Here is a 14,426-nt window from a genome sequence, read left to right as displayed (position 1 = left end):
TGCTCTGGAGCCCGCGCACTGCAACGAAGAGCCCAAGTGCCGCAACTAAGACCCGACACAGCCAAAAATAAATAAATAATAAATAAATATTAAAAAAAGAAATGTGCATAGTTGCACAACATTGTAAATTAACTATATTTCAATTTTAAAAAATGTGCATAGCTACCTTCTCTGAGTGGAAGAATTGTGAGTGGTTATTATTTCTTTCTTATACTTTTCTGTACTTTCCAAATTTTCCATATTGGACCCACATAACTTTTAATTTAGTTTTTATTTTTATCAAAGTAATACACATATGGACTTGAAAAAGACCAAATGATCTACAAGATTTATAATGATAAACAGCAGTTCCTTGCCCACCCACTCCCACTTGAGTCAATCAGCAAGCAGCTGCTTTCAGTGCTTTTATTTGTTTCTTCTCCTATTTATCTCCTTGTTTCTAAATAATATTGCTTTTTCTCAAATTTTCAATTTTAGATATTTTTTAACTTCCTCAGTGAAGATGAGGATTTGACTTACTTACACCACAACTTCCATATAACTTCTTCCACCACCGTCATTTTCCTTAAACCGATATTCAGCATTTATTCTCCAAAGACGATATACAGAGGGCCAACAGGCACATGAAAAGATGCTCAACATTGCTAATTATTAGAGGAATGCAAATCAAAACTACAATGAGGTATCACCTCACACCAGGCAGAATGGCCATCATCAAAAAGTCTACAAAATAATAAATGCTGGAGAGGATGTGGAGAAAAGGGAACCCTCCTACACTGTCGGTGGGAATGTAAATTGGTGCAGCCATTATGGAGAACAGTATAGAGTTTCCTTAAAAAACTAAAAACAGAGTTACCACATGATCCTGCAATGCCACTCCTGGGCGTATATCTGGAAAAGACAAAAACTATAATTCGAAAAGATGCCTGCACCCCAGTTGATAGCAGCACTGCTTACAATAGCCAAGACATGAAAGCAACCTAAGTGTCCATTGACAGATGAATAAATAAAGAAGATGTGGTAAATATATACAATAGAATATTACTCAGCCATAGAAAGGAAATAGTGCCATTTGAAGCAACATGGATGGACCTAGAGATTATCATACCAAGTGAAGTAAGTCAGACAGAGAAAGACAAATATATGATATCACTTACTTATACGTGGAATCTTAAAAAATGATACAAATGAACTTATTTACAAAACAGAAACAGACTCACAGACATAGAAAACAAATTTATGGTTACCAAAGAGGAAAGAGGAGGAATAAATTAGGAGCTTGGGATTAACAGATACACACTACTATATATAAAATAGATAAACAGCAAGGATCTACTGTGTAGCACAGGGAACTATATTCAATATCTTGTAATAACCTATAATGGAAAAGAATCTGAAAAAGAATATATATGTATTTCTTATATATATATGTAAAACTTTGCTGTATACCTGAAACTAACACATTGTTAATCAGCTATACTTCGATAAAAAAAATTTTTTTAATTCAGTGTTTATAACTGAACCAAATGAGGCAGAATAATTACTGTCTTCTTTGCCACTTTTTGTTTTCTCTGGAGTTAACAATTGCTTCAATTTTTTCCCTTGCATAGTTTTATTTTAAAGTATCTATCACTGACTTATCTGCAAGCTCTCTGCCAAACTGGAAAGCTTGTATCAGATTATGGTCAAACAGTTCCATTTTTTTCTCTAGGGTCATCCTTCCTAGAGCCCTCTGTATTAATCAGGCTTCTCCAGAGAAAGAGAAGCAATAGGGTAAAGAGAGAAAGAGACAGGTTTGTTTTAAGGATTGTGGGGGCTGGCAAATTCTAAATCTGTAGGGCAGGCTGGAAACTCAGGCAAGAGGTGATGTTGTAGTCTTAAGTCTGAAATCCACAGGGTAGCCCAGTAGGCTGGAAACTCAGGCAGGATTTCTATGTCGTCATCTTGATGCAAAATTCCTTCTTCCTTTGGAAACCTCAGCCTTTGCCCATAAGGCTTTCAACTGACTGAATGAGACCCACCCACATTATGGAGGGTAATCTGCTTAACTTAACAGTCAAGTGATTATAAATGTTACTAATATTTAAAATATACGTTCACGGCAACATCTAGACTAGTGTTTGACCAAACTGGGCATCATAGCCTAGCCAAATTGACACGTAAAATTAACCATCACACCCTCCATTATCCTAAGTAATCTCTCTCCCATCACGTTTATTTTTTTTCTCTTTGGTGTTTCCTTCCCACTTAATTTCATGGCCTTCTCTTTAAATTTCAACCATAGCAACAGTTAATACTTCCCAGGCAAATTAAGACAACCCATCAAAGAACTGGTGCTAAGGTAGACGGAGTGGGCGGGAGAGTCAGTGGGTACCTCCTCCACCCCCATCCAGCTGCCTTCTCATCTCCATGTCTTTCTCACTGACCCAGGAGAGCACGAGGGGACAGCATATACTATGGGGTAACTGCCAATAACGAAGGCTGGTCAGGAGAAAAAGAATTTATTTGCAGCTGCAATTCTTCAGGGAAGCATTAGTATAATCAGCTGGCCCTGCAATAGTCACCTGACTGGTCATTTTTATCTTAATGCTTAGGCCACAAACCTGAATACTCAAAGAAAGCGCTAAATGTAAAAGTAGCTTTTCATATTGTTTCTTGATTTCAGACTTACAGACATGCCAACACATAGTACAATGATAGTTTTGATCATATGATTTTGCCTGCTTAGAGTCTTTCTTTAAACTAAATGCTTAATGATGAGGCCAAAATAATTGAGAAGTCTTAAGAAATACAGATTTTAAATTAATTTTTTCCAAGTGACTCTGTGTGTGTGTGTGTGTGTGTGTGTGTGTGTCATGATGAGTCAATGTTTCTTTGGGAATTGAGGGTGGAAAATCTCAAAAACAAATGCAGGATGTGAAGTGGGGCAGGTCTAGCACCCAAATAATGCATAAACTTTTCCTACCTGCCTGTTTGGGAGTGAAAACATTAGGAGGGAGGGAATTAAACAAACCTTTTGCAGCAAGGAGAGAAAGAGAACTATAATTTCTGAACAAAAAGAGTGACAGAAACAAATTTCCCAAAGCAAAAATAAATCTGACCTCATTGTGCTTAGACAGGAAATTTCCCGTAAAACAAGGGAGTTTCTGAGGCTCCCACTGTTGAAACGGTTTTTTTCAATTGGTGGGGTGGAGAGCTGCATGAATCACAAGACTCTCAGGCTCCCTTAGGAATGTGTTCAATCTTCCCATGTTTGCAGAAGCCCCAGAACTGTCCTAACTGCCAAATGATAGCTGATCTCATGTATTCCCTAAAAATAGAGGTATGCGAATCCCACTTGTTCTAAGTAAAGGTAATATGACACACTAAAGTGTTCCATATGCATAAGTTTGGAAAATGCTAGGTTAAGTAAAATTAAGTGTTTCTTTTTCTCACTTTTTTTTTGGCTGCGCCACCAGCTTGCAGGATCTCAGTTCCCCAACCAGGGAGTGAACCCGGCCACGGCAGTGAAAATGCCAAGTCCTAACACGTGGACCGCCAGGGAATTCCCTATTTGAGTTTCTTTATTGCAGGATTTCTTAGGTCCTTTAATACCATTGTGATTCTCCATTGGGAACGTTTATTGTACAGGATACCCGAAATTCATTTGAGATGTTTCATGGAGCACTAATTAACATTTCCCTAAACTAGTGCTCTGAAGAACACAGACCTAAATAGTCATCATCAGGGTGCGTGTGTGTGTGTGTGTGTGTGTGTGTGTGTGTGTGTGTGTGTGGTCGTAGGAGACAAGGGCCAAGAAGATCACTTGCTAGTTCTTGTTGTAACTTCAGGTCAAAGGAGCAAAAGGTGACCCAACAGTCCATAGCCATTTCCTGGCCTTGAAAAATGATCTCATAAATTCCCCTTTAGTTCTAAATTGCTAACAACTGTTTCAGACTCCAGTCATATCAGAGAACCTAGAGATCACTTCATCTAATCCTTCCATTTTACAGATGTGAAAACCGGCCTAAGGAGAGGAATTAAGTTGCCTGGAGTCACAGGTGAATTAAATTGCAAAGTTCGGTTAGAACCAGCTTACCTGTCTTCCTGTCCATTGATCTTTGTCCTGCTCTGTGGTGCCTCTTCATATGACTGAATCCACAAACTAGCAAGGGGCTGTTACTGCATGATTTTGACAAATCTGTCTATAATCAAAAACAAGATCTAAGGCCAGCGAATGGCCCATGTTATCTCAAACAAATCTCAATATGACAAAATAACTCCGACTGTCATGGGCATTTGAAGCAGCAGGATTTGACCTGTGGTTTCAACACCAGATTCTTAATTTATTTCTGAGCCCATAGCCTCATAGTGTCTTCCTTGAAAACTGAATTGTAAGTCATGTAGATGTCAATGGTCCATCTCTCTTTTAAATAGGTTTGTATTGTTCAAAAAAATAGTTCAAGGATTATAAAAGGTTCAAAGTGAAAAATCTCATACCTATCCCTGTCTCCCACCCTCCCATTTCTCACCTTCCCTCTCCATATATTAGCCATTGGTATTAGTGTTTTGTGTATCCTTTCTTCATATCTTCATGCAGATATGGATAGAGAGACTTTTTTTTCTCCCTTATTTACACAAAATGGCATTATCTCTTTGTTAGGCACAACTCTTCCCCTTTAGCCTTAGTCTCCTCATTTAGAAAAAAGAGGATTGGGGCTTCCCTGGTGGCGCAGTGGTTAAGAATCCTCCTGCCAATGCAGGGGACATGGGTCGGAACCCTGGTCCGGGAAGATCCTACATGCCTCGGAGCAACTAAGCCCGTGCGCCACAACTACTGAGCCTGAGCTCTAGAGCCCGTGAGCCACAACTACTGAGCCCATGTGCCACAATTACTGAAGCCCACGCACCTAGAGCCCGTGATCTACAACAAGAAAAGCCACCGCAATGAGAAGCCCACACACTGCAACTAGAGAAAGCCCGCGCACAGCAACAAAGACCCAACGCAGCCAAAAATAAATAAATACATGTATTAAAAAAAAAAATCCCACTTGGTCATCGTATATAATCCTTTAAAAAAAAAAAAAGAAAGAAAAAAAGAAAGAAGAGGATTGTACCAACTCTCTCCAGGGTCCCTTCTCTCTGACATTTTCAGACGCTGGGAATGCTTCTGAGCATTGACACTTGACAGTGTTTGGCCTTTTGGAAAGTCACACTTGTATGGCTGGTTTTGTTGGTGACCTCAAATTTAGAGCACTCAGGGTGTGGCTTGCAGACTCTGGTATTTCATGCTTTAAGAAAATCCAGTACAAATGTCAACATTTCCAAAGCAAATTAGGGAATGACTGTTTGTATTACAAACGAAACTTGCATAATGATTCACCAAAGGCATCTTTTATGTATTTACATATATTTATTTATTAGATAAATAATACTTGGTACAACATTCGAAAGAGTGTACAATGCGAACTCTCTGCCTTGATCCCAGGTCACTGAGCTCTCCTCCCCATGGGCCACCTTTGTCACCAGTTTCTTGTTTTCTTCCGTATTCTTTGTATATGCAGACATATCCGTATAGATCCTTTTCTGAGAAGAGCACTCTAAACGCATGGCTTTGCACTTTGTACTTTTCACTGAAAAAGATATCTCGGAAATCCTTGCACATTGGGACAAGTAGAACTGCCTCATTCTTTTTTTAAGGGTTGTATAATTTTCAGTGATGGATATACCAAAATAAATTAATCTAAAAGGGGTCGTTAGGGAATTTCCTGGCAGTCCAGTGGTTAGGACTTGGCACTTTCATTGCCGGGGCCCGGGTTCAACCCCTGGTGGAGGAACTAAGATCCTGTAATAATAATATAATAATAATAATAATGATGATGATGAAAGGGGTCATTCTTTTTTAACAGTGAACTCCATTTTTCCATGGATAATCTGATTTAATCCCTAAAGTCCTGTTTTCAGTTGCACTCTGTTATAGGAACGAGATTCTCTCAGGGTGCTTCCATTTCTGTGCAAACAGAGCAGGCATCAGTGCCTACAGACGAACTTGTGCCAAACAGAAGCTCACAGTTTTCACCTCCTAAATCTTTTTTTTTTTTCCAACCAAAGGTCTCACATATTTATTTCTGAGCCAACCTACTAGTGCAGAAACATAGAAACAAAGGGAAAAATCATTTTCCCAATAAAACACATCCAGCTATCCAGATAGTGATGTTTTCAGAGTGATATGGTAAGAAGCAAGTGACTTGATACAGAATACATATGTGTGCCATCTCATGTGCGATTCCTTATAGAGCCAGCTTGATTCTTCTCCAACGTCTCCTCTTGGAGTTATATCTGATTTTATTACCAGTTTTCATCCGAATCCACTGGGGAATGGGACGATTCTGCTTTTGTTTCTTAGCCAGGAATTGCTTGATCCTGAAAGTCTTGTGAGAAGACATGGTGAAGAACAGCGTCCCTACCTCCTAAATCTTAAAGTTGAATTTCAGACTGCTTCAAGATCCTCAAAGCTTTATCTCTCTCTCTCCTTTTTTTTTTTTTGGCTGTGCCACTTGGCTTGCAGGATCTTAGTTCCCTGACCAGGAATTGAACCCAGGCCCCACTGCAGTGGAAGCGCAGAGTCCTAACCACTGGACAGCCAGGGAACTCCCCTCAAAGCTTAATCTTCCTAATTTTTAGAATAAGTTTTTCCCTCTCCTAATTTTTACAATAAGCTCCTTTTTCTCTCTCTCTCCACCTGCTCCTTATTACTGAAGCTGAACAAACTAATGTAGCATTTTTATTTAAGCACCGAGCTTTTGACACCTGCCTCATTCTCTGAGGCTCTGGTGACCACTAGCAGCTCTTAGCCCGGGCAGTCCCCAGCTCTGCCCTCATAACAAGAAAACTTCTCTACAGTCATACTCACTCAGTTAATATATGATTGATTGGTTGGTTGAATGACATAATCCGGCACTATATACTCAATAAATAGTAGGTATTATGATTATATCCTCTCTATATTTTTTTTTTTGTGCCCCAACTCAAAGAAAGAAGACATGACATCCATGAATATTTTATAATCCTAATCCTAGTTGACCTCTTATTTCAATTCAAATACTCACTTCTCTTAGTTCTGTGACATGACATTCTCCTGCTTTTCTTCCTACCTTATGAGTTTCCCTTGCTGATTCTTCTTCCTCTACTGGGCCTTTCCCCCAAGTTTGGCAGTTTGTCCTCTTCTTTCTCGCTGAGGCATGTCAATGACTCCTGGGACTCCAGAGACAAACACTGTGTTCTGATGAACCCCAGATGGATGTTTTCAGCCCATATCCCTCTCTGAGCTCCAGACCCATGAATCCAACTGCCTCCCTGTCATCTCTTCCTGAACTGACTGAGATGAAGCCTCTGCCACCTAGAGGAATGAGAGCTCAAAACAGAAATAAAGGTACTGGGATGTAAGGTTTTGCTGGACGTCTGGAATTTGTACCGACTCTACTAGCTATTTCAGATCTCTTCTATCTTTTTCAATTCTTTGATTTTACTAACCCTTCCCATCCACTGACCCACCCCAATTAGCAGATCCTATCTCCTCCCGCTTCACAGAGGCCATTAGACAGCTCCCTCACCTCTGCCACCAAATCTACGATTTCTCCAGCCTTTTCTCCTCCTATTTAGGCCAATTTCCTACCTGAGCTTTGGCTCCTGTCACTTCCTAGTTCCCCAGGGGTCTTTTGCCAATGAGAGTCCCCCCTCTCCATCCTCTCTTCTTTACCTGCTCTCTACTTGCTGCTTCCTATCAATGTTTACACATGTTCAAAGGTTCCCCAACCTAAAAGCCTCTTCCTTTGACTCCCTATCCAGCTTCTACTACTGCCCATTACCCTTCCCTTCACAGCCAAATTTCATGAAAATTTGTCTGTTTATTTCTACCATCTTTATTTCTACACCTCCCACATCTCAGCCTCCTGCAATTTTTTTTTCTTCCCACAATCTGCTGAAACTATTCTTGACAAAGTCAACACAATGTCTTCCGTATTCTTTAATCCAACGGTCCTCATGTTGCTTTGACTTTTCTGCAGCATCTGCTGCTATTGAGCAATCCCTTCTTCTCCTTTCCTTGCTCTTTTCCTCACGGCACTATTTCATAAGTGGTTCTGGGTGGCTCACTGGGTAATTGCCAGCTCAGGGACTGTATTTTCTTTCTACCTTCACAAACACCTCGTTATCTCTATCTCACCCTTTGGGTCTCAGCTCAGGGTGCCCTTCCCTCTCTGCAAAGACCAGTCCACACGGCTTCCTGTGCTTTGCCTGACTAGCAATTATCACAGATTACAATTAGATGTGTAGGGTCACTCTACACCCCCAGATTTTCCTCTGAGTCATATCTAATTTCCAGGGACACTGGTGGTGACAGGACACGGGGGAGAGTGGCTTTCTGCTCCTGAATATCACCTGTTATGCTGGCCAAGCTGAAATGTACCGAGAGGTCACAGTCCTCATGAATGCTAGTTTAAAGGGATCAGAATGCTTCCCTTCATCGTCCTCACATATTTACATTTTTTTCCCTATGTTTTTCCAGACTTTGTCCAAAGTGATCATTAGGAATGATTAAAGTAGCAGTCTCTGAGGGTGGCCTGATAGTGGCCACACAGCCTCTTTGTATGAAATTTTGCCTAGCAACCACTGAAGACACAAAAACAGTTATCAGGGCACTCCTCTCATCTGGGTTCCTAACTCCACCCCAGAAGGCCTGGTCCAGTTAAGGGGGCACAGCACCGGGCCTTGTGTGGAATGCACAAGCTCCCCAGCCACACTCTCCTCAAGTCTGGGAACACTGATCTCATCTAGAGGTCCAGTAGACCCTTGCAAACCTTCAGTGTTGTCTCTGTACATGAGTCCTTTCTGCTTCCCAAAGCCAGAAAAAGACTCCTCTTTCAGCTGGGTCCACCCTTCCCTGAGTTGAGACAACAAAAATTTAGTTCACCGAATGGGGGTAAAGGCCATGGAGAAAAGAAAATCCTGTGGACAAAAGCCACCAGTTAATATTCCAAAGTAGCCTCCTGTCATAGTACTGCGGATCAGAATAGAGGGAAATAGGGGTTTGGAGGCAATAGATGAATCCAGAAGTGCCTGATGCCCTTAGTAGATAAATAGATATGGCAGAAGGAAAGAAATCGTTTTGCCAGTGAGTAGAAAAAGAAGGGCTGTTTCATCTTCAGCTTTACACAGAGGACTTTCTGGGGAGAAACGGGAAGAGTTTGTGATTGCTGAATTGCAAAGGGTATGAGTCATTTGTAAATATTAAGAAAAATAAAACATGTGCTTATGCCTAAATGTAGCTAGCAAGAAACTTAATAATCACCCACGTATCTCCCCTTAATTATCGAATTAATCTAATTACTTCCTACCATCTTTTGACCCTTCTCTTCCCACACATCCCCACTTATTATTTTTTACCTAAATGACACAACAGTCACCCGAAACAAAAAACCCACAGATAACCAAGAGAAGCCACAGGTTTGAGAAAGAATCCCGTTATATTTTCATGTCACTCTATATTAACATACCTCCTTCTTTTAGAATCTCAAACTCTGAGAGGAAAATATAAGATGTAAGTAGAAGGCAAAGTGACCTCATGCGTTTCTGCAAATACTGTTGGTTCTCCAAGGGTCAGGAAGCCGACTCCAGAGGCCTCTTGCTTTTTGATAATCCCTCAGGACACAGCAGAACAACATGCATAAAATGTCTGAATACAGGTGACTAAAACTTGACTCTACCAGGATGGAGTTTGTCCAGCTGCCTCCTCTCTCAACGCCAAAATGCACCTTGAAATCTGCCCCTTTTTGGTTTATTGAGAAAGATCTTAAACAGTTAAATATTTTTTCTTCTTATTGACATCCACACAGTGGAAATCTGGCCTTTGGGGGCGCCTGCAGCTGACTTTCTCCCATGATACTCTCTCTATATCTGCCTTTGTTTTTGAATGCTCTGCTTTCTTATTCTCACTTATACTTCTCTTTGGAGAGAGAGCTTTGGAGAAACCAAAATAATTGGACTCCAGGGAGAGGTGAGTTGCAGAGCTGAGGTGTAAATGAACTGACAAAATACTTTTTCTCCATATCGTGTTTTTATTTCAAAACCTTGCTTAAAAACTGGTTTATAATTGAAGTATTCTATTTTTTAATTATTATTATTGCTATTAACAATTACTTATTGAGTACCTAATTAGTGAACATTGTACTAGGCTCTTCAGCTAGGTTCTTTCAGCTGATCGTCTGGCATCCATGAGAAATAGGAATTGCTACACCTATTTCAGAGATTAGAAAACGGAGTGTCAGAAAGAAAGGACTAGGGACTTCCCTGGTGGCACAGTGATTAAGAATCTGCCTGCCAGTGCAGGGGACACAGGTTCGAGCCCTGGTCCGGGAAGATCCCACGTGCCACAGAGCAACTAAGCCCGTGCGTCACAACTACTGAGCCTGTGCTCTAGAGCCCACGAGCCACAACTACTGAGCCTGTGTGCCACAACTACTGAAGCCCGCACGCCTAGAGCCCATGCTCCGCAACAAGAGAAGCCACCACACCACAATGAAGAGTAGCCCCTGCTTACCGCAACTAGAGAAAGCCCGCGCACAGCAACGAAGACCCAATGCAGCCAAAAAATAAATAAATTTAAAAAAAATTTTTTTAAAAGAAAAGAAATAAAGAGCTAATAAAGGGCAGACAGGGGCAAATAAGCAGAAAGCTAAGGAAGCTTAAGCCACAGGGCCCTCTCTTACATGGGCCCCTTTCAAGGCCCGGCACTTAATTCTGAATACATGAGTTCCTCTATTCTTCTCCTTAAGAAGAGCTTTCAAAATTGCATAAAGCTTCAGTTCCCACAAAGTCTGGATCTGTCCCTGGTGTGGAGCCAGTATGTGAACCCAGAATTACCTGACTTGGAAGTCTATGCTCTTCACACAGAACTATTGTTCATTGTAAAATATGAGTCAGAAAATATAACTTCTGCTCCCTAAATCTGCTGTAACCTTGAACACTCCAATAATCTTAATAGAGCACTCTGTTCAAATACCACTTGAATCACTCCTTCGGAGAATCAGAGACATCTATCAGCAGATACTCACTTACCACCATGTGGCAGGTGGGATGAGAGAGGCCCTGTAAGAGAGTAGTTCAAAGGACTGTCTTTGAAGCTGGTTCCCTGGGTTAGAATCCTGGTTCTCCCACTTTATCCCTACCTGTGTGTGCTTAGGCAAGTTATTTAACCTCTCTGTGCCAGAATTTCCTTTTCTGAAAAATGGGTACAATAACAGTTTCTACCTCATAGGAGTTTGTGTGTGTCTGTTTGTACATATATTAAACGAATTAAAAGGGTTTTTCAAACTGCAGGTCAAGACTCATCAGTGGGTCAGGAAATCAACTTAATGGGTTAACTGCATTTTTTAAAAAAATGAAATAGAATCAGAATACAATCTAACAGAAGATATCAGAATGCATTACACACAGTCAGGGTAGGTAATTATTTTCTGAAATCTTTGGTTTCCATTGTGTATGTATGAGTGTGCTGCATTGCTTTGTAAAATGTATTTCTTATGGTGAGTCACCACCCAAAAGTTTTGAAAACCTGAGTGAATACAGGCAAAGCAATTAGAAGTATACGAGGCAGGCTTCCCTGGTGGCGCAGTGGTTGAGAATCCGCCTGCCAATGCAGGGGACATGGGTTCAAGCCCTGGTCCGGGAAGATCCCACATGCCGCGGAGCAACTAAGCCCATGCACCACAACTACTGAGCCTGTGCTCTAGAGCCCACGAGCCACAACCACTGAGCCCGCATGCTGCAACTACTGAAGCCCGCGTACCTAGAGCCTGTGCTCTGCAACAAGAGAAGCCACCACAATGAGAAGCCCGCACACCACAATGAAGAGTAGCCCCTGCTCGCTGCAATTAGAGAAAGCCCGTGCACAGCAATGAAGACCCAACACAGCCAAAAAAAGTAAATAAATAAAATAAATCAATTAAAAAAAAAAAAGAAGTATACAAGGCTTCAAGGCCTGGGAATAATTCTCTATGCCTCTCAGTTCTGTCATCTGGATTTGAAGCTCCATCCTCTGAGCCATCCTTCCTTTTTCATGAAAGGTACACATGTTTACAGCTAAGTAGTTTTATCAGCCTGCTTCCTGTCTGTAGAATTTTGGGGGTACAACTTCTTTCATTTTATCTTCTTTTTGTCACTTTCGGTTCAAGCTGTCAATGTTTCTGCTGGTATAAAATTCTCAAGAGTCTTGTAGGCCTCCTGTGCATGTCATGGGAATTCACTCCAGTAGACACGAGGCTCTTCCTCTTACCTTTCCTGGATAATTTCATCTCTATTTTTTTCTTTTGTTGAGATGGCTGATGGGATCTGTGAGTCACACCCTTAATCTCTTCAAAGAGCCTTTTTGGTCTACTACAAAGAAAGCTGCTGTGAACATTCATGTATAAGTCTTTGTATGGACATATGCTTTCACTTCTCTTAGGTAACTATCCTGGAGTGAAATGGCTGAGTCATATGGTGGGTATATGTTTAATATTTTTTTCTTTAAATTAATTAATTTATTTTTTGGCTGCGTTGGGTCTTCCTTGCTGTGTGCGGGCTTTCTCTAGGTGCGGCAAGCAGGGGCCACTCTTCGTTGTGGTGTGCAGGCCTCTCGTTGCGGTGGCTTCTCTTGTTGCGGAGCATGGGTTATCGAGAGCACGGGCTTCAGTAGTTGCGATGTGTGGGCTCAGTAGTTGTGGCTTGCAGGCTTGGTAGTTGTGGTGCACGGGCTTAGTTGCTCTGTGGCATGTGGGATCTTCCCGGACCAGGGCTCGAACCCTTGTCCCCCTGCATTGGCAGGCCGATTCTTAACCACTGCGCCACCAGGGAAGTCCCTGTTTAACTTTTAAAGAAATCGCTAAACTGTTTTCCAAAGTGGTTGTACATTTTACATTCCCACCAGCATTGTATGAGAGTTCCAACTACTTCATATCCTCACCAACATTTAGTGTGGACAGACTTTTTAATTTTAACCATTCTAACGGGGGGATTACCTAATGATTTTAACAGCAGTTGACAATATTTGCTTGAATCAAATTCATTAGAGCTTGCAAAATGCTGATTTATTATTTCTACATTGATTAGCTGGCATTCTTCAGTAAAATAGACCTTTCTCTCATAAACTGAGATTACGTAGTTACCCTAAATATAGTGCCCATTAGAAAGGAGGTTAAATGTTTAATTCCTTCCCTTTAATTGCCAGTTTTCAAAACAAAGAGTTATTTTAATCCTTACATACCTTTTTGATTCAAGTAGGTCATTCTTGTTTTCCCGTTTTGCAATATGAAAGATATGACTATGAGACTCAAAAGGGCTTAAGGAAATTGCGTAAGGTCTCAATCTCAGCCAACAATCAAAAATCCTGATAAGAGTTTTTTTCTAAAATAAAAGTCTTGGTTGCCAAGGTACTCTGAAGACTCGTCACAGTATGCCTGTACTGGGCGCCTGCTTCCTAGTAACGTGCTCAGATTTACTGAGAAACATCTCATCTCCCCGCCATTAACTCCTTCCCTGACAGCAGGGTCATTACCCTGAGTGTCTCACAGGCTGTTGTGCTGCCCTTCCCAGCACCTGCTGGCGTGAGGCGGAAGTTGAACACTGTGGCGCAACAGGCCTGGAGTACTTCCCTTTGCCAGGAAAGACCCTTCACTGACTTCTGTCTGAGCAGGCTGCTTTTCTTTCAGAAATTAGAGTTAATTAGGGCTGACCTCCTGGGCTCTTTTCCGAGCAAGGATGGGGCAGAAAGTAGCAAGTGGCAGAAAAGCCAGGAATCTGAAAGTGGGTTTAGATGGTGGAGTCAGTAAGGGACACAGAAGCTAAGGGGTAGATGGAGTGATTGGCGTTCAGCTGGAAGGCTCTGGAACAGAGGTAGCAGTTGCTAAAATGTTCAAATACATCTGTGTTCTTCCGTAAATAGCTGCTGCTCTGAGAACTCCCCACCCATACCCCAGTGCCTGTCTTCCTCCCGCCCTGGCACCCAGTCTCTTCTCTCATCACCCTCCCATGACTGTTTTGATTAGCTAGGGTCCAGGCTGAACTATGGTTAAATATTTTGAATAACTGCCCTGGGTGTGGACACAAAATGGATTGGAATTCTCACTGGTGTGACCTGGCACCTATACTCTAACTTGAACATGAACATGGTGTTGTCAACCACTGTTGAGACAGCCTAGATGCTGCCTACCCTTGGGGTCATGCACTCATGGGTACTGGGTTGTGAGGTCACATGTATTTCTTACTCTTGGGATCAAAAGTTTGAAAAACCCAAACTAGGGCATACCAGGCAAAGGAGGCTGAATGCAGAGGTACACAGCTTGTTTCTGGAAAGGAAAGACAAGCTGACTAGGCGGTAGGCCAGGCCGGAATGAAGGCTGTGCGACTCACGG

The 14,426-nt window shown here is 41.6% G+C and overlaps 2 protein-coding genes across 3 annotated transcripts in view; both read right to left on the bottom strand.

Moving 5' to 3' along the window:
• Positions 1–13,307, bottom strand: part of STK38 (serine/threonine kinase 38) — a 64,042-nt gene extending 50,735 nt beyond the window's left edge. For both annotated transcript variants that reach the window (XR_009505748.1, XM_059938809.1), the window contains exon 1: positions 13,280–13,307. Coding sequence is in view for 1 of the 2 variants with exons in the window: in XM_059938809.1 (XP_059794792.1) it covers positions 13,280–13,301 (22 nt within the window). In the remaining variant the exon portion in view is untranslated. The remainder of the gene's footprint in view (positions 1–13,279) is intronic.
• Positions 6,270–6,425, bottom strand: LOC132374010 (large ribosomal subunit protein eL39-like). Its single transcript, XM_059937485.1, has one exon. The coding sequence runs from the start codon at positions 6,423–6,425 to the stop codon at positions 6,270–6,272; it is 156 nt and encodes a 51-aa protein (XP_059793468.1).
• Positions 13,308–14,426: the final 1,119 nt, after the last annotated feature.

The sequence above is a fragment of the Balaenoptera ricei genome, chromosome 11 (assembly GCF_028023285.1).
Source record: "Balaenoptera ricei isolate mBalRic1 chromosome 11, mBalRic1.hap2, whole genome shotgun sequence".
Lineage (NCBI taxonomy): Eukaryota > Metazoa > Chordata > Mammalia > Artiodactyla > Balaenopteridae > Balaenoptera > Balaenoptera ricei.
The sequence above is the reverse complement of the archived record's forward strand: the minus strand, read 5'-3'. Positions and strand labels throughout refer to the sequence as shown.